The sequence below is a fragment of the Ceratotherium simum genome, chromosome 14, assembly GCF_057802395.1.
Source record: "Ceratotherium simum simum isolate JZ-2026a chromosome 14, ASM5780239v1, whole genome shotgun sequence".
Lineage (NCBI taxonomy): Eukaryota > Metazoa > Chordata > Mammalia > Perissodactyla > Rhinocerotidae > Ceratotherium > Ceratotherium simum.
The window spans coordinates 55,075,140-55,096,895 of NC_141913.1; the positions used below are offsets into that span (position 1 = coordinate 55,075,140).

The 21,756-nt window shown below is 35.1% G+C and overlaps 1 protein-coding gene across 1 annotated transcript in view; it reads left to right on the forward strand.

Moving 5' to 3' along the window:
* Positions 1 to 2,327: 2,327 nt before the first annotated feature.
* Positions 2,328 to 21,756, forward strand: part of CCDC102B (coiled-coil domain containing 102B) — a 203,986-nt gene continuing 184,557 nt past the window's right edge. The window contains exons 1-3 of the mRNA XM_087438818.1: positions 2,328 to 2,942; positions 4,566 to 4,786; positions 14,440 to 14,548. Coding sequence (XP_087294944.1) covers positions 2,337 to 2,942; positions 4,566 to 4,786; positions 14,440 to 14,548 — 936 coding nt within the window. The 5' untranslated portion in view covers positions 2,328 to 2,336. The remainder of the gene's footprint in view (positions 2,943 to 4,565; positions 4,787 to 14,439; positions 14,549 to 21,756) is intronic.

A 21,756-nucleotide genomic window follows, 5' to 3' on the forward strand; every position in this document is an offset into this window, starting at 1 on the left:
TTGAAAAATGGCAAGAATAGATTTAAGCTTAATATACTGAAATAAATTTTCTATCTTCAATTTGGAAATGCAACCAAAAGAAATACCATTAAGTAGTGAAAAATGAAGATATATATATATGAATATATAGATAAAATTTTTGGTGTGCTTCTAATTAAGAGTTCCTTTTGTTCTTTTTTGTGTGTGTGTGACTGAGGAAGATCAGCCCTGAGCTGATCCGATTCCAACCCTCCTCTTTTTGCCAAGGAAGATTGGCTCTGGGCTAATATCCGTGCCCATCTTCCTCTGCTTTATACGGGACTCCGCCACAGCATGGCTTGACAAGCGGTGCATGGGTGTGCGCCTGGGATCCGTGCCTGCGAACCCTGGGCCACCAAAGCAGAGCGTGCGCACTTAACCGCTACGCCACCAGGCCAGTCCCGCTTTTGTTCTTTTTTAATGGTCTTGGTTTACTGATAGTCCAAGAAATTTGGTCAGTTATATTATCATTGCCCTCTGAATTACAGTAAATGAAGGGAATACTTACTCCAAATCAGCACTAATTCAAATATGATTGGACATATACCAACGCTAACAAAAATAATTACAACCATGAATCTGTATTATAATAATAAGTGTTATAATAAGGAGTGAGTTGGTTTGGCACCTCTACAGAGCACTTATTAAAATGTGTTTTTTCTACAACTGAAAGTGATGTACATTTAGTATTGTGTAGTCATTTTTTTCAGTGACTAGAGACTTATTTTGTAAGTTATTGGTATAATGAAACCCCTTCAGTTGATTAAATGGATGGCTCATAAGGAGACAGTTTATGATCTGTAACTATATAAAAGCAAATGAAAAAAATGAGAGGAATTAATGTCATGTATATAAAATGTTACCGAAGATCATTTATACCAGAATATCTTATTTGATAATAAAAATGGGTAATCTTATACAACCACGGAACTTTATTAATTTGTAGATTAACCTGCATGTTTTAAGCATTTATTTTAAAGAAAAGGTTCTACTTGTTATATCCTTAATATAGCTATGTTGCTATAATGAATAAAGTAATGGATATACATACCGATAAGAAAGCTTTGCATTTACCAGTTAATTTATCTTTGCTATTTATATGGAAATTTTTAATTCCTTTATAAACAGTTGAAATTGCTAAGACAGTGTTCAGTGTTATCTAGGCTGTGAAGCCTTTTCATTTCTAGGAGACAGCTGATCACTTCTTTAGCTCCTTAGAGCACCTTGTACACAACCTAGGAAGCTAACACTGATTTGACAAGTAATGTGTACTAAGAAAAGATTGATTGCATACATAAATATAATTTTTACAGTGTGAATTAGGTATTTTTAAATTATATGTGTTTATGTCATACACTGGACTATAAAATCTTTAAGGACACATACCATGTCTTATTCATAATATTTTATTTTTAGAACGTATCATAATATTAACCATAGTAGGAAATTAATTCATGTATCAATTAAATGTCATTTTGACTGCAAGTAACAGAAAACTCACCAATCAGAGCTTAAATAAATATAGGTCATCATTCTCGCACAGCAGGGAAGGCAGAGGCATGCCTTCTAGGTTTCATGCGGCAGCTCAATCCTTAAATCAAGCTCCTTTCATCTTTCTGTTCCACCATTTTAAATGTTACAGGGTGGCTGTTATACTTGCCTTCATCTTTGTTCAGGCAGGAAGAAAGCAGAGGAAAAAGAGTTTTTCGTTCTGATGTTTTCATATTTTTCTAGATGAGAAATTTCTCTGGCAGACCACCCCTCACATCTCATCAGCCAGAACCAGCTCCTATGCTGCCTTGAGACTAGTGGATGATCAGTGAAATGGAGGTCATCTCGGAAGACTGAGATCAATCATGATTGAGCCCTGGGATTGGGATGGGGGCTTTTCCTCCCAGAGATGAATAGATTCTGCATTCCACCTGAACAAACTGTGCTTTAATTAGCAGGGGAAAAGGGACCATTGAGTAGCTAATGGGCAATATGTGTTACAATAAATATTACCTGAAAAACATTGGATTTCTTAAAATGAATTATTCATGTTGCATTCTATCCTCAATTGCATCTTTATAATTTTATTTTTATTTGGCAAAATTTAATATAAGAAATTTCTGTTTCTTTGAGGATAATTACAAATGTATAAATTCCTCTATATTTTTAGTTACAGTGGAAAGGAAAATATGCAATATTGAAAAGATGTATTGTTTTCATCAACTTTCTTTTTTAAATGTAGGTCTTGTTCTTCTCATTGCAAAGAAATTCAAACATTAATTATTTGATTTTTTTTTCTGTCTTTTCTTAGGCCTGAAAACATACATATGAATTTAGATTCTATTCATCGGCTAATTGAGGAAACTCAAATCTTCCAGATGCAGCAGTCATCAGTTAAACCAACTTGTGACGTGATAGCACCTGCCTCCTCCCACAGAGATACCTGTAACTCCTGTGTGCCACTTTATGGGCTACAATCCCATGCAGCTCACGACTGCTGTGCTCACTCACGCAACACCAACGAATGGGATATTTGTGAAGAACTTCGCCTGCGAGAACTTGAAGAAGTCAAGGCCAGAGCTGCTCAGATGGAGAAGACCATGCGGTGGTGGTCAGATTGCACTGCCAACTGGAGAGAGAAGTGGAGTAAAGTTCGCGCAGAAAGGAACAGTGCCAGGGAGGAAGGAAGACAACTCAGAATAAAATTAGAGATGACAATGAAGGAATTGAGTGCACTGAAAAAGAAACAAAGTTTGCCACATCAAAAGGAGGTGTTAGAGGCTAGAGTTAGCCAAGACCTGAAGCGTCCTAGTTTCATAGAAGTGTCCTGTGCACAAAGAGACCAATTTCAAATGGGTTCCAAAACGTGTGAGTCTATCAGAGAGTGTTTGTTAAGAAGAGAATTTCCTACAAAGGAGAACACAACTAGTAAGGTGAGGAAAAAACCCACAGTGGAATCCAGAGATTATGTGCATATTTGAATGCTTTATATAGTGACGAGGAGGAAGAGGAAAATGACACACCCAATGGAGACTATATTTGTGTGCTTAGGATGCCATAACTAAGTACCACAGACTGTGTGGCTGCAGCAACAGAAATTTGTTTTTTCACAGTTCTGGAGGCTAGAAGTCTGCGATTAAGGTGTCAGTAGAGTTGGTTTCTTCTGAGGCCTCTCTCCTTGGCTTATAGATGGCCATCTTCTCTCTGTGTCTCCACTTAGTCTTTGCTCTGTATGTACCTGTGTTGAAGATTCGTCTTCTTATAAAGATACCATCAGTAAGCCTACCCTAATCACCTTGTTTTAACTTAATTACCTCTTTAAAGACCCAATCCCCAAATGTAGTTACATTCTGAGGTACTGGAGGAGGGTTAGCACTTCAACAAATGAGCTTTTTGGGGGGACACAATTCAGCCCATATTGCTGATATCACTAAGATTTTTAGCAAAAATTAACCTAGCATTTTTTTTATGTGAAAAAATATTTGGAGATATTTCTCCCCATTTACCCTAATTCTACCAATAATAGTACATTATCCATATAGTAGTATAAACATTTCTCAAGGTTTGAGACTCTGGCCTCACAATTAATTCTTGTAAAATAGGTACCATAGGCAAATACTTTTAGGGATTGCTTCATACTACCCAGTTTTGGAATTTCTTGGTATACTTGCAATCTTGAAGTTTCTGAGAATTCTGCACAAAATAAACTTTTAAAAACTTTATTTAATCTAGCAGTTCATAACACTTATTTATCCATGAACACCACCACCCCCATTTCTATTTTTTAAACCTTGTAAATACTATTAACGGTTAACCCGTGGAACATACTTTGGGAAACTTTGGGGATTCATATTATCTCTTTATTTTTTTTTTTAGCTGTATTTATTTATTTATTTATTTTGTGAGGAAGATCAACCCTGAGCTAACATCCGATGCTAATCCTCCTCTTTTTGCCAGGGAAGATTGGCCCTGGGCTAACATCTGTGCCCATCTTCCTCTGTGTTATATGGGACGCTGCCACAGCATGGCCTGACAAGCGGTGCGTTGGTCCACGCCAGGGATCTGAACCTGAAACCCCAGACTGCCGAAGTGGAGCACGCGAACTTAACCACTATGCCACCGGCGCAGCCCCCATATTATCTCTTTAAATAGTATCAGTTTATATTGTTACCCCTTTCTATTTAATTCCATCTCTAAAAGCAAAATCAGTTCATATCTTTCTCTTCTACAATTCCATTTAAAATTTTAAGCCTTTCCATGATGTGTGGGACTTATGGTAGATATAACTTAGATTCCACTGTAAATGAAAAATTTTAAAAGACTTCAGAGAAATGTATTTTATTATAATAAGATAGAATATAGAAAAAAAAAGTTTGAAGAATGCAAGTTACAGTTTGGCCTTGTAACACAATGAGAGAATGATAAAGACATGAAAATATGACTTTGATGCTGAATCATAACATTTATTTCCTTCCAAAAATATGTTTCTTCATGATTTTTCTACACTAGATTTAAATGTTCACCAATAAGATTTGTTTTCTATTTTTTCCTTTCAGGAAGAAGGTTTGATTATTGACCCATCAAGATTAAATGAGGAGATGAAACTGAATCTAGATTGTTCTGATTTATTCAAGAACGGTGGTTCTGAAAACTGTGCTGTGACACCTGGATTAAGACTGCAAGCAATGCATCTGCCTTTGGAGAATGAAGCACCTGAAATGGCAGCTTTGCAGGTGCATTTGGATGAGTTCCAAAAAATCTTATGGAAGGAAAGAGAGTGAGTGCTCATCATTGTCTCCCTCAACCAAGTCTGATTTTCAAACTTCTTAAAATTCTTGCCTCTAGTAAACTGGCCATTTGATAATGTATTTTGCCCATAATTAGTCATTAAGTACCAATATTTAAGAAATGAGTTTGACATATATTCATTTTTTTTAATTTTGAAGAGTAATTTATAATGTGTTAGTTTTTATCATTCTTTTATTGTAACCTTGTTCTCATCATCTCTGGTAGATTCACCTTAGTTATATCTGAATTATTAATGTATATGGTTACAATAGCCAGTGTATTATCTAACGTTTACAGTATTAGTAAACTTCAGTGAGTCAATAAAAATGAATAAATATGTTAATATGATGAATAACTCACAATTTTGTCAGTTATTGATCGCAGAAAAAGATGCTTTATTCATTGACCATTTGTGGTATAGAGGAAAGAGCACTAGAGTTGAGAGTAAATGACCTGGATTTTCACCTTGGTTCTGAGATAGTCTAGCTATATGATATTGGGTTAACCAAGAGTGTGCTATTGTCTCCTTTGTAAAACTATAGATAGTGATGCCTATGTTCTGGTTATCCATGGTTTTATACCAAAATTTCCGGAACAATGGTTATTATTGAAACAACAATGACAAGTATTCTGTTCGTGATTCTTGAGCATGGCTTTGCGTGGAGAGCTCTTCTCTCGCTACATGTAGCTTTAGCTGGGATAGCTCAAAGGCTGGGGGTGACTTGAAGGCTGGAGGCTAGAATCATCTGAAGCCTCACTCCTTCCCACATCGGGCAGTTGACTTTGGTTCTCATCTGGGGTCTCAGTCAAAACATCTGCCTGTGGCCTATCCATGTAGCCACTTGGCTTCCTCACAGCATAGTGACTCGGTTGAAAGAGATCATCTTAAGAGCGCAGAGAGAAATACATGGAATTTTAATGACCTTCCTCAAAAGTCACATAGCGTCACTTCTGCCATCTTCACTGAGTTCTTAGGAGGATCAAGCACAAACAATGTCTGGAAAAGTGACCAGTAATATGAATTACTCAATATGTTTTTCTCCTTCCTTCACAATCACCTTAGAAAATTATTAGCATTGTGTGGAATATTTAATGCACTTTAAAATGTGATCTCCAAATCTGAAAATAATTATTCTTCCCTCTCTTTAGTTATAAAACTCTTAATGGGCAGAATAAAAAAACTAGGAGTAGTACATATATGTAAATAAGTATGAATATAGTTATATATTATATTTTTATTATTATATATTATATTATGGTTTCAATTTCCCTGGTTAAAATGGATTGAAATAGTGATAAGTATGCACACAAACCTTTCTCAAATACTAAGCTTTTTGTCTGCCATTCCTTTTCTGTCAGCCAGAAGTTTCTCATTAATCCCTCTGGAATTTGTTCATATCACTAATTCTTTTTCAGATTCTTTGTCTGTATCTCACCATATGAATGGATTGTGATAATACAAGCATCTGTGTATAGAATAAATATTTATTATTCTGCCATCGAGTATAAATTCCTAATAGAGGCAATCAACATTGGTAGAAAAGAGAATAAAATTGAATTAATTTTTAGGCCTGTATCCATATTAACAATTAATTTTATCTGAAGCTATAGGTCTCAGTGAAGTTCTAACCTGTGTGTTTTATTTCTTGAAGGATGTAACTTTTTAGTGGTTTTAGACTTCTCTCAAACCCACGCACAGTGTTACTTCACTGACGTTAACGTGGTAGGAGCAATATGAAACTGCCCTTTCCTAGATGTAAGCTCCCTAAGGTGCCGGTTTTAAGGATACGCATGTGTATCTTTACACTCTTACTCATACACATATACACATATGTATATATTTGACTTAGGAATAAATTAATAATCCCCATAGTAAGTAAATTCTTCATTTCTCAGCAGCTTCAATGTATAAGCCATAGACAGGCCAGAGAATCAGGGGAAAGAGGGCCTTTGATTCCACTTTCTTTTCTCACTCTCCTCTTTAAGAAACAGTCCCATGGGTGTTATGTGTCCATGAATCAACATTAGCATGCAATCCACATAAGACCATTGCAAAGCCTTTTTCCTATCATAAGAAAATGTTTCCCAAGGATATAGGATATACTGTTATTATAAATCTGTCAAATCTTTTAAATTCTTCCTCCTGGAATCTCAGCAAGTGGGTGGCTGAGTTGAGAAGATGTGAAGATAATTTTTTCCATGTTCCCAGCTAGTGGGAAAATTCTCTTGACTAGAGCACAGGAATCAGCCAAGAGAACTCAGGGAATCATTTCCACCATTGTCACTGACTAGATCCTCCTCATCAAATACACTACGCTTTCTTATATTGTTTGTACTTGGAGTACTGTTCAGTTTTATTTGTAATTATCATTTCTGGAAGCTCCTCATGTATTGAGAATTTATGTATTTCTGATCTCTTAGATAAAAACTTCCCAGGTAAAAATTTGAGGTGAGGGCGGGAAACCCGATCCTCTTATCAAGCTAGGTGTACCTAACATTCAGGAAGAACTTTGGCAATATCAAGTCTTAAGTAAGGAAGAGGATGAGGTAAAATATTGTGATGAACTGTTTTAACAGTTAGAATTAGTTCTCAAGTTAAACTACAGATGGCACCTGTATCCCTTAGAAAATATTTGCTTTGTGTCATTTAATGACAAGTAGTATGCTTTAATTATTTTGCTTTGCTTCATTAAATGTTGAACTTTTTCTTAATAAAATGAGATTTAAAATCTTGGTAAGAAGGTAAGAAAATTAAAAATGCTTCAAAGATTCGCATTAGTAGAAATCCATGTGTGTGTATTTGTACATATATGTGTGTTTCTCAGTTAACGCAATGAACAAATTGGCATGCAAATCTGCAAGTCTGCTTAATGTTATTTAGTATAATATTGTTAATAATTAGAAATTCAGGTCTACTTTAGTTACTTATTCAATGTCGCTAATGGGATACGCAGTAAACCTTTGCCATTTCTTAAAAGTAATTTGTAGTATTTATTTATTTATTATTTCTTTATTTTTCAAGCTTTATTGAGGTATAATTGACAAATAAAATTTGTACATATTTAAGGTATACAATGTGATATTTAGATATAGATATATATATGTTGTGAAATGATTATCACAATTAAGCTAATTAACACATCCATCACCTCACATAGTTATTATTTTTGTGTATGTGGTGAGAAAACTTATAATCTACCCTCTTAGCAAATTTCAAGTGTGGAACACAGGATTGTTAACAATAGTCACCTAGCTGTACGTTAGATCCCCAGAATTTATTCATCTTATCACTGAAAGTTTGTACCCTTTGACCAACATCACCTCACTTTCCCCACCCCCTCGCCCCTGGCGACCACCATTCTACTCTCTAGTTCTGTTAAGTTCAACTTTTTAAGATTCCACGTGTAACTAAGATCATACAGTATTTGTCTTTCTTTTTCTAGCTTATTGTTTGCTTAGCATAATGTCCTTCAGTCATCCATGTTGTCACAAATGGCAGGATTTCCTTCTTTTTATGGCTGAACATTTTTTCTATTGTATGTATATACCATGTTTTCTTTATCTAATCATCTGTTGATGGACATTTAGGTTGTCTACATATCTTGGGTATTGTGAACAATTCTGCAGTGAACATGGGAGTGCAGATATCTCTTTGAGATACTGATTTCAGTTCCTTTGGATGTATACCCAGAAGTGGAATTGCTGGATTGTGTGGTAGTTCTATTTTTAAATTTTTGAGGAAGCTCTATGCCATTTTCCGTACTGGCTGCACCAATTTACATTCCCACCAATAGTGTAGAAGGGTTCCCTTTCCTCTACATCTTCGCCAACACTTATCTCCTGTCTTTTTGATGATAGCTATGCTAACACATGTGAAGCGATATCTCATTGTGGTTTTGATTTGCTTTTTCCTGATGACTAGTGATGTTAAGCACATTTTCATGTACTTTTTGGCCATTTGTATGTCTTCTTTGGAAAAATGTCTATTCAGGTCCTTTGCCCATTCTTTAATTGGGTTACTTGTTTTTTTTGCTATTGAGTTGTATGAGTTCCTTATATATTTTGCATATTGACCCCTTATTGGATATATGTTTGCAAATATTTTCTTCCATTACCCAAATTGCCTTTACATTTTGTTGATGGTTTCCTTTGCTGTGCAGAAGCTTTTTAGTCTGATGTAGTCCCACTTGTTTATTTTTGTTTTGTTGCCTGTGCTTTTGGTATTGAATCTAAAAAAATCATCCCAGAGACCAATGTCCAGGAGGATTTCCACTATGTTTTCTTTAGAAATTTTATGGTTTCTAGTCTTACATTTAAGCCTTTAAGTTATTTTAAGTTAATTTTTGCTATTTTTGACTCTCCAGTATCTATTTTGTGTTTGGACAATACTCTACCTAATGAGATGGAATAGACTCTGCATAGACTACAAAATGCAGGTAGGTCTCTAGCTCAGTCTCCCTCGCTGTTATGGTGCAGACACTAATCTGGGAACAGCTATTCAGAGGTAGCCACCTAGACTTTTTAGCAGAAGCTAATGCTTCAAGAAGAGAGCACCCGGAATCCATCCTGGTGAGAAAGAAGGCAGTGGCAGTAGCTATATCTTGTGTCCAGAGGCAGGAGTGGCCTCTGGTCTCTGGTAACATCATCTGGTGTCTGGAGTTGGTGGTATGAGGTCGTGCCGTGATGTCTGTACCCATACGGCGGCCCCAGCGAGGTGCTGGTGGGAAGATTTCTATGGCTTTATCTTTGGTATTTCTGGCTGTGCAGGTTCCTCACTTGCCTCTCTGTTTCTCCCAGAGATTCTTTGAGCTATTAATATCCTTTTCTACTTGAATTAGCTAATTTGAATATATTTGCTTGTCAGGCCTATCATTGATACCAGGAGAGCGGATAGGCAACAAGCAGTGGGGCTCTCACAGGACCAGGTCTGTGGCGGGACAGTGGGCCTTGTTCCTGGTGGCATCGCCTCCCAGCGCTGGTCTCTGGTCCTCCTGGATGCCTCTGAGCTTAACAGAGTTCTTTAAGTTCCCCTCTTTTCTAGTTAAATTCACCATATACGGCTTTGGCTATTTGCTGAAAAGGTGCTAAAAATGCTGAAAGATGATGAAAATGAAAGATGCTGAAAGGTGTTACAGCTGAAAGATGTAGTTATGAATAGTTGAGAGTAGAATCGCAAAATGACAAATATGTTGCTCATTAAAAGTATATTTGTAAAAATTTTTATTATTCATAGTTTAATACTAACTCTAAATTTTTAACTAACAGAAAAGTGGACATCTAGATATTATTACAATTATTTTTGACTGGCAAAAACATTTGACACTAATAGACCTTTAAGAAAATACTTATTAGATATTTTACCATGAAATTTCACGCAGTTCAAAGATGATTAATATTTATTCCCAGATATTAATGTTTCAGGAATTTCATTCCTGAAAACTATTTTGATTAATCTTCCTGTCTAGATGTCAAAATTTTATGCCCAATTATTATAGGATTACGATAGTTAACATAGTATCAAAAGATTGCATAGAAATATAATTATAAAAAAAAAAAAACTGAAAGGTCAAGACCTTCACTTCCTCAGAATAAACTTCAAATATATTATGATCTATCAAGCCTCAAATGTATCTGAAATTAATCTGAGGATTCTAGAGGGTCACTCACCAAAGAAAATTAAAGTAGCAATTTAAAATAAAAATTTTTGAAGCAGCAAAATTCACCTATTTCCTCTTTGTATTTAATATTTTAATGCTTATAAAGATTTTACTTATGTCTGAAGACTTCTTTATTTACAGTAATAATGTCACATTTAAGGAAAAAATATCAAAAAATAAAGCTCATTCTCTAAAAAAAAAAAAAAAAAAAAGAAATATAATTATATCTTTCCATACAAATCATTTTGGTTCACACTTGATCTTTTAGATTATGCAAATTTTGTATATTTTAACAATCTGATTTTTTAAAGTTTATATCATCATATTCAAAATATTATATTTTCCTGAGATTTATCTTATTAATTTTTTTTTTAAAGATTTTGTGCAAAAGATATGCAATATTCTTTAGAGTAAAATTAGATTTATTTCCTTTCTTTTCTTGTAGTTCAAATAGTGTGATGGTAGTTTAAAGTTCAAATTATAAGTTTAACTTTATAATTAATTAATTTTGAAAATCTCTCTAAAATGTAGAATAAATTGATTAGGCCAGAAAATTAAAGATATAAAGAGTGCCCTCTGCTGCATGAATTTAAATGTGCAATGTCCTTGTATCTTTAATGCTTGTTTGCATAAATAGGGACATGAAATTATTTTGGTGAGGCCATACTAAATAATATTCAAACACCATATTGCTATGAAATAAATTTTTATAAATTGTCCTCTCACTTCTCTGACTAAATTGTACCTTTTTACATAATAAAAACACATTTTCTTTTAGTAGACTAATAAATATCAGTTATTTTATTTAAGATGCATACTTAAAGAGACAAATAATACTATATTTTAAATGTTACTAATTTGCCTTAAATAAGGAATACAAATAGTTATCTATTCATTTTAATATACCTTGGCAAAATTATATTACTTTTACTTCATGAATTGGCTTTGAATACTTATTCTAAGTCTAGATATAATTATATTTTTAGAATATACCTATATTTATATATAACTAAGGTTAAAAGTTCAATTAATATATAGTTTGAAATGTTCCTCTTGAACTTCTTATAAAATACCTAAAGACATAGCTACCTCAATAATTTTGATGACATTTTTGAGGATCAGCATTTATTCTACATTGATAATTAATCATTTTTATGTTAATGCGAGGTTTTTTTGCCAATATTATCATTTGATTTATTAAAGTTTAATGTCAAAAACTGACATTGATTTCTCAACATGTATGATTTTAAATTTGTAAATTTAATAATGTAAACTTTTCTCAAATTTTAAGTACAATTTTTATATTATTCTATTTGTAAGTAAAATAATTCTCAAAATTAATTTTGAGAAAATTTATCAGTGTATACCTCATTACACAAATGTAGTTAATTAATATCATTAAAAATTTTTTTATTAATTTAATATATTCATTTTCCTTTTTAAATTTTTCAGTTACTGACAAAAACCTTTCCCACGTTCAGCTCATGTAACTCTAATAAATTAAAATTGTAGATATAGTGATTATCAAACATTCTAATGAAGTTACAAACAGTATAATTTTATTGTATTTTTTAACTTAAATTCACAAGACTGTCAATACTCAATTTCTTGTAAATATTCAAATATGCCTTATCCAAAACTTTAAAAGTACCCAGATGCCAAATATGTAACGTATTTTAATGTACAATGGTTTTTCCGTATTCTTTATAAATTTAACACAAAATATTAGTATTTGGCAATTTTTTCATTATTTCTATACTTAATCCTATTCCTCTTGAAACACCAAACACAGCCACTAAGGGCAAAAATAACATCACGGTAAGCAACTTGATGACCAGCTGACTAAGTTTGCTTATCTATCAGAATTCTTGGCTGAGATTGTTAATCTGGAGGTGTAGACATCTACAGGCAGTGTTTGTAGGACTTAGACTTCTATTTTGAGCCTTTTTGTTTGTTAATTTTAATATATTTGCTGTGTTAATAAGGGATTCAAATTACTGTCCTATAAAGGGTGCTGGTATTTTTTACGACCTGAGTCTTTTGAGGTTAAGTTAATTTCTAACTAATTTTTTAATATCCTCTTTCCATTTTATGGCTTGATTCATGCAAATATAATTATGTAACTCTTTAATGGGCTGCTTATCCATTGATTGGATTAAACTAATATATTTATGGCCTAATTCTATTTTGAATTATTTTCATAATAGCACTACCTGGAAGAGTCATATTTCTTATAATTATGTAAATGGCATTCAATTTTTGTTCTGTGTGCATCTTCGGTTCTGCGTATATCTGTGAATAGGCTTCTAAGATCTTTCTAGTGACATCACTGAAATACATCCGTGTGTGTATTAGTTAATTATAAATGCAATAAGGCTGTAACTAACAACCACAGACTCTGGGTGGCATGTAACAATCAGAATTTATTAACTAAAGTCTGTGAGCCAACTGGAGACTGGTTGATCTGGACCGGGCTCTGCAAGAGAGACTTGATTATATTCCGTGTCTCTCATCCTCCCACTGGGAGCAGTGGGCCAGCACTGCTGTGTATTTCTCATGGTAATGGCCAAAATACAAGAGAGCAAGCCCAATTGCACAAATACATTTCAAGCCTTTGGCCGCATTGTGCCCACCAGCCTTCCATTGGTAATGTCAGCACATTTTCTATTTTCCAAGACACAGCAATTGACACTTCCACCCTGTGTTTCACCGCTGCATAACACATACCACAATTTTTCCAGCTTCTTATCTTTTATCACCATTTTTCCAGCCTCTGCCCACCATGTAGCCTGTAAGTTAAGTCTATATATTTTTTGTTTTTGTTATTGCAGCATCCCACTTTTAAGCATCGTTCTCTATATCAGTTATCCTTTGCTGCATAAAAAAAAAAAACACCACAAAATTCGGTGGCTTAAAACAACAATGATTTATTTTGCCCATGTGGACACGAGAAGGCTGGGGTCAGTTGACCTCCACTGGACCAGCTGGGCTTGTTAACGTTGGTAAGGTTGGGCTCAGATCTGCTTCACGTGTTTATTTGGGGACAGCGGTTTTGGGGAGAAACTCTTCACAGTGATGGGTGAGGCATAGAGAAGGTGACCAATCACACAATTTCTTTTCAAACTTCTGCATCTGTCAGATCTGCTAATATCGTGTTGTCAAAGCCTGGAATGAAGGGATGCGGACAGCAACTCTGTCCATGGAAGGAGAGAAAAGAGAATGAGTATTTTTGAACAGTAATCTAATCTACCACACAGATTAAGACTGGCCATTTGCAAAGGTTGATATACGCTAATTACAACCAGAAATAATTATTTTCAATGATTCACTCTAATAGACATATGGGCATAGAAAAATCAATTATTGTGGTATTAAAGGACTTTAATCTTAGTTATATCGCTTATTCTACAAATGGAGAAATTAATTTCAATTATTTTAAATAATTTAAAGAAAGATCCCAGTTAAATTGCTTCATTAAAACAAAATTGCAAATATTTAAAAATTATTTTTATATCCCCAATAAATGAGAGATTTATTGCATTGTTAGGTGGACTCCTTGGTATTCTCTGTCATATCAAAGGAGTCTTCATTCATATACAGTCACAATATGAAGTTGGATAAAAACCATGTTAAAATTAGAAACATATTTATCCTCTCATGTAAGGAAATAATATGAATAAGAGGCATCGTGAGAAATGCATGGATAATACAGGAAAAAGCAGGCAGAAAGTCAATTATTTTGATACTGACAAGGCTAAATTAAATATGTTTAATCTATTCTAAAGCTAATTAACAGAATAATAAATTCAACCAAGTTTTAGCCAATATTTGTAATTTTTAATAAGCTGAAAAAAGTTTTCTATTATTACAATGATCATATACATATGTCAAAAATTAGGAAAATAGAAAATCTAAAATTGAATGCATTTCTAAAATTATTTTTAAATTGTAAGTCTATTTTGTTTTCCTTTAATTCTTTATTTAGAATGCGCTTATCTTTGGAAAAAGAGATAGGACGGCTGGAGTCAGCTTTGTCTGTGTGGAAGTGGAAATATGAAGAACTTAAAGAATCGAAGACAAAAAATATGAAAGAGGTATGGAGACATATGATGTAAAGGAAGAAATGAAACTGATGGTTTTCTCTATTTGGGTGTGTAACCTAGTGGGCAGAAGGCTCAACAAAGAGGAAAGGAGGTTAAAAAATTGAGTTTCCTCTGTAAGAGGAATATTTGAATTCACAGGTCAATAGTGGACTCAGTTAAACTCAGGCCATAAGAAATCTTGTTCTAAATAAGGCATATTTCTAATGATCAACCACAGGACATAATTAACTATGCATTCCAGTCACATGTGAGGGGACTGCTGAAGATGTCATATATCATCACATCTATAATAAATAATTTTATCTTATTCTTTTATGAAGCAGTCTGAAAATATCAATTAATCTCAAGTGTATTTGGGTTCTTTCCATATTGGCATTACACTTATTCAGGATCAACCACTTGCCTTTACACTTTTCCTCTGCCTTTTCATCAATAAAATTCTGTCATGAATGCTTTCCACTTCAATGATTTATTAATATTCATTATTTAAATAATATTAATTGTACGTATTCTGTGTACTAACGCATTGTGTTGGGTAAGTATGTGGGATAGAATAATGAGCAAAGAAAAGAAAAGAAAAATACTGAGCAAAAATAATGACAAGGTAAATGCTGTCAAGTGAATTAATACTTAGTGTGTGTGCAATAAAGACACACGTATACACACCTACAAGCCATATGTATGCTGACTGCTGTCTAAAGAAGCTGAGTATCTAAGTCAATCATGTGATTGTGCCTTAATCTAAAGCTCTCTTCCATCAGTTGTTAAAAAGATAATAAGCAATATTCCTCTTTATGAAATTCTATATGCATGTTGCTTCAGGTTTCTTTCCAGTAAGTGATAAAGTTTAGAGTCATTAACTTAAGTTTGCTGAAATCACATGATGGAATGTTCAAGAACCTTAGTTGCCAGCATATGCCTAAACTTCTGGGTCATATGCAGGCATCCTGATGTCCCTAGAGCATAGTAATCTATCCTGCACAGGTTCAGAAATAGTCAGCTATGTTAACCCTGTGGACCACCGAGATTTGAAAGGAGGGAGAGCTTTTCCTAATATTCTTAAACAAATATCTCCTGCTTAAAAACCATTTATTAACAAAAAGTCATTTCAGCGAGAACCGCAGAAGATTAGTTTGAGAGCATTTCTCAATGCAGGGTAAATTAAAGCTAACAGGCTAGATTAAGTTTATTTCTCCAATATGGATTCATGTTAGATTGTCAGAGTGGGTTCATTTATAGCTTAAAATTTGGGGGTGTGTCTGTACATATATATAGTGTGTATGTGTGTTTGTACACACACACACATACGCATCATGCATTTATATGGGTAGTGTTTATATTCACAGGTACCTAACTGAACATGATGTCTCTGGGTGTGAACATTAACAGTAAATTAAAGTTATAGAGGAAAAGTAGTTCACAACACAAAAATCATGGTATGCTTAGAGTGTATAGGTATTTGCTGTATAATATAACGGGCTCTAAATTTGATTGAGAAAGCTAATATGTAAGATAGAATTGGTCTTTACTTTTTAAAGAAACATGCATTTACTGTCTTCTGCCACTAGTGGGCAGTGCAGACTTGATGACGTTAGTCTCCTAAAGCTTTTAGTTTAAGTAATTTAACATTTATGTAGCAACAGTTTTTGAAAAAAGTCATGGTTTTGAGCTGATTTACAAAGCGACATGTTTATTTTAAAATGTTCAATGTTTTATATTCAAAGCTGATGTTTTTGGTATCAAATGAGAAAATGTTTACTTTAAATTGCTCAACAAAGCTTTGTAGATGAGGAACAATAAAACCAATGTAGCACTTTACACTGTAACTTGGGTCTATATTTTGATGCTCATACATAAATATATATTAATACATATATCACACTTTTACTAGATGGAATGATGATATGGTTTTCAGAACAGAAGAAACCTCAGAATTGCTGTGGAAAATTTGTTCAACTACAACTTTTGAGTGCATACTTCGGTTAGATGAACTACAGATACGGACAGTGAATGAAAATGATAACGAATGAAAAAAAGAGTTTTTATTGTAGGTGATGGAAAGTTATTACAAACAGAGATAAAGCAAAAAACATTGTTCGAATATATGTGGGATTATTTTTTAAAATATCTCTTCCCACCTCCTAAAAAGGAATTTGTGATATTCTTGGAGCCTTTTTGAAGAGATGTGGTATGCACATACATTTAAATCATTTTTATAAAATATGGGATTTTTAAAAATATTTAAAAACTGAACAAATGAAAATACTTAGTCACTTATATATACTTTGCTCAATTGTTTTATAATAGATTATAAAAGAACAAGAATTTTATAGTATATTTAGAAATGGCATTGTAGAGTAATGATAAGTATATAATATTGAAAGTTCCCATCCAGTTGACAGACAACCAGAAAAGTTGTGTGTGATGCCTCCTTTGCAACTTCACATGAATTCTCCTTTCTTACTCCCCTTCTCAAAAATTCTGACCTTCGCTTTCACTGTCGCTCTTCATCTGTAAAACGTTGTGAATGCAAGTGTAAGTCTTTGTTAGATGCCTGAAACTGTTGTAAGCAAATCCACGCCTGGCTAAGAACTGCTGATGGAAAGATTAGCAATTTTTAGAGCTGGAAACAGATGTGCTTAATAGACCAAGATTTTTAAAAATATATTTGAAACTCTGGTGTGCTTCAGAGGGAAATCAGTCTTAAATCACTGACATTTAGAGAAGAGTAAATATAAGAATTTAATTGTAAAATCTAATAAGTATTTAAAATGCAACCAAGACAATGAGTAGTAGAGATGATTATATTCCAAGTGCTGTTCCCTTGCTGAATTTAATACTTATTCAGCTTTTCCTTTGCAAGTCTGTGAATATTGATTTGGAATTAGATTATGAATTCCAAATGTGCTGAAATGATCCTTTTTATGAAATCTCATGGTCTAGAGAATCAAATATTCAGGTAAGTAATATTGATTACAAATAGTTATGGTACCTTGCTTTAACAATAAATGACTCTGATTCTTTCCATAATGGAAGATATCCTTTATCATAAGTAGAGAGTACTGCCAACATTTTAAAATTGATCTCAAGCTGAAAAATGAAACCATAACCTTTTAATCTTTTTTTGAAAATTTTGTACTTTTACCTGGTATCTTTTTAAGGATTTTATTAAGAAGTCTTCTATATTTTTGTGATAATAACAATGTTTCTAGTAGTTTACAATAGAGACACAGGCTTCGTGGGGGCATCTTAATGGTACTAATAGCTTACATTGAAGCCTTAATTCAAACACCTCAAAACACCTTTCTGATTGGGGGGAAATAGAAGGTTAGAATTAGGAGTCATGTGAGGCCAAGATGCTACACTGACACCTTCACTTGGAAAAAGGTTATGTCATATAGGAGCTATTCTACAAACATAGAGAGAGGGTCCTTGAAGATATTTATAAGAAATAGTATATATGGTGGAGTATTAATATAGTTGTGAGCTAATTTTGAAACACTCTTTCTTATTGCTATTTTTGTGGCTTAAATAAATTATTCCATAGAAGTGACCAAAAACATTAATGTATCGTGTCAACTCTGACTCCAACTGTAGCTCATACCATCCCTTCCCGTCTCTGCTTCTTCCTCAGTCAGAGCCATGTTAATCTCTTACTTTGCCCTCTCCTTCCAGGTCTCCTGCCCATCACTGTTAATGTATTCATTTTTCCACCCAGAGACCAGGCTGATATTTCTAAAGATATATTGGATCATATTACTCCCTTGATTAAAACACGTCAGGGACTTCCTTTGTACTTAGAGTATTGATGCCTTCCAAGTAATTTGGAAGTCCAAGGAAATCCAGATCCACCTGGCTAAACGCCAGATGTTGACAGTTCAATGGATGCCCAGTAATGACATCACTCTTTTCTACCTTAACTGCTCTGACAAGCAATACCCCAAATTTCAGTAGATAGTACCCAATAGACAATTATTTTTGACTCACGTACATTCCCCACACATGTTTGGAGGGCAGCCTTCTCCTTCTATCCAGTGTCTGCTATCCCCTGGGCTCACAGACGTCATGCAGCTGGGCACTCTGCATCTGACCAGAGATTAGAAAAAAGAGAGAATGGGGCATCATGTGAGGACAATTTATATGGACCGGGCTTGGGAATAGTGTACATTATTTTTACTTACAATCCACAGGCAAGTACTCATTTTCGTTTTCATCCCTTACTCATTGTAAGGGATGTTGGGAAATGTATTCAAGCTGTTTACTCAAAAAGAAAAATAAAATGGACTGTGTAACCATCTAACTAGTTTCTGCTGCATGAGCCATTATATTACATAAGATAGTAATATTTACTTATTGATATCTTATTAATAAATATATTGATTAAAATATTGCTTTTATTGTTACTGATAAATATATTGTGAAGACTTGGGCTTATATTTAAGGAAAAGTAAGTTTCCTAATTCTGAAAATCGTATTACAGCTTGAGAGCTTGATGTCCATCCATCCAGCTGTTCTGGACAGATGGAAGCTTTTTTTCACATGAGACCCTTTCACTCTTCATCCCCAGTGCTTGAGAAATGTTGTGGAAAGTGTGCCTCTTGCAGATATCTCCTTCCCCAAGGAAGGAAAGAGAGGAAGGAGCAGAGTTACATGTGCCCAGTTTCCCCTTTTAAACTCCCCAACAAGATAACTGCTCCTACTCCTGGTTAAGAAGGAGTAACAGATGGAGAGACACCTGGAGTCTTAGGCAAATAGCTGGCCATCCACAGGGATGGACGCTTTGAGTGGAGAAAAAGCTTTTCTCCCCTTACTATCTACCATAGCCTACATGATTTCACTTATTTTTTTTTGACCAGCTGCTACGATATTTACCAGAGCTGTCTCCCCCAGCCTCCTTCACCTACAAGCAAACCAACCACCTAACTACCAAGAAGGCAGAGGGAGGGGACATGAGGGGGCCACAAGGAGGATTTCTCTGTTCTAAACCAGGAGAGCATGATTTCACTTCTGAATGCCTCTCCTGCCCCCACTTTGTCATTCTGTTTACACTAACCTCTAGCTACACTGGCTTTCATTCATTTCATCAAATGAACCAAACTTTTTCCTGCTCAATCCCAGTCTGCCAGCAGCAGAAACACAAACACTGAACCCCCAATATGGCACTGTTCCCTGGGATGATCAGCCTGGGGAGCTACCTGGGAGCAGGTTTTCATTGGACTGCTTCCATCATGGAAGGGGCAACTTGCAACAGACACTTACTTGGGATACAGATTTGCCTTCCCTGCACACAGGGTTTCTGTCAAAACTATCATCCATGGACTTACAGAATACTTTATCCTGTCATGGTATTCCACACAGCATTGCTTCTGATCAAGAGGATCACTTCTCAACAAAAGAAATGTGGCAACAGGCCTTTGCTCATGGAGTTCACTGATCTTATGAATGTCTCCACTGTCCTGAAGCCACTGGCTTCATAGAATGGTGAAATGGCCTTCTGAAAACCACTTACAGCATGAACTAGTTGGCAATATCTTGCAGAGATGGGGGCAAGCTTTTCCAGAAGTCTGTATATGCTCTGAATCAGCATCTAATACATGGTGCTGTCTCTCTGATATCCAGGATTCAGGGATCCAGGAATAAAGGGGTGGAAATGAGAGTGGCACCACTCACTATTCCCGCTCTTCTCACAACATTATGCTCTGCTGGCCTACAGATCTTAGTTCCAAAAGGAAGAATGTTTCTACTAGGAGACACAGTAATGATTCCATTGAACTGGAAGTTAAGACTGCCACTCTCTCACTTTGGTCTCCTCATGCCTCTGAATAGGCCAAGAAGGGAGTTACTTTGCTGGCTGGGGAGATTGATCCAGATAACCAGGGGGAAATTGGACTATTACTCCACAATGGAGGTAAGGAAGAGCATATCTGGGATGCAGGACATTCCTTAGGGAGTCTCAGTATTACCATGCCCTGTGATTAAGGTCAATGGAAAACTACAACAACCCCGTGCAGGCAAGATTAGCGATGCCCCAGAGCCTTCAGGAATGAAGGTTTGGGTCATCCCACCAGGTAAAGAGCCATGACCAGCTGAGGTGCCTGTTGAAGACAAAGGAAACATAGAATGGACAGTTGAAGAAGGTGCTATGACCATGGGACCTGAAACTGTACTGAATACTTTTTCCTTATTTTGCTGTGAATATGTTTGCGTCTTTCTATCTATCTATCTCTACATATCTTTGTTTTCTTTCCTCTCTTATTCCCTTACCATTAACATAAGATGTATTGTCTTTATATCAGTATTTAAGTATTGTTAATTTCATGTCGGAGTATCTAAGTTATAGAATATCAAGGAGAAGGGTAAACATCACTCAAGGACTTTATCTCCTCTTATGGGGAAGGGATTAATTTTTGGTTGTATACAGAATAGTTGTATCATGTTAGGTGGAATTATGACCTTGTTATTGTATTTACTTGAAGATTAAGTATGGCTTAAAGACATGCATATGGGTGCCAACTTGACAAGGAGTGGATGGTTAATTTTATGTGTCAACTTGACTGGGGTAAAGGATGCCCTGATTGCTGATCAAACAATGTTTCTGGGTGTGTTTGTGAGGGTATTTCCAGAAAGATTAACATTTGAATCAGTAGACTGAGTAAAGAAGGTCTCTCTCACCAATGCAGATGGACATCACCCAATCCACTGAGGGCCTGAATAGAACAAAAAGGCAGAGGAAGGGCAAATTTTCTCTTTGCTTGCCTGGAATGTCTATCTCCTCCTGCCTTCAAGCATCACCACTCTTGGTTCCTGGGCCTTCAGACTTGGACTGGGACTTACACCATCAGCCCCTGATTCTCAGGTCTTTGGGCTTGGACTGGAGCTTACTCCATTGGCTACCCTGGTTCTCAGGCCTTCAGACTGGGACTGAATCACACCACCAGCTCTCCAGGTTCTCCAGCTTGCAGACTACAGATCCTGGGACTTCTCCGTCTCCATAATCACAGGAACCAATTCCTGTAATCAATCAATCTCTCTCTCTGTAGAGATAGAGACAGAGATATATAGAGACATATCCTGTTGGTTCTGTTTCTGTCTAGAACGCTGACTAATCCATCTAGATCCATGCTGTTTTCTCTGACTAGAACAGTGGCACACAGCTCTTTCTCCTCCTACCAGCGAGTCCCATCTTGCCCTTAACTTCA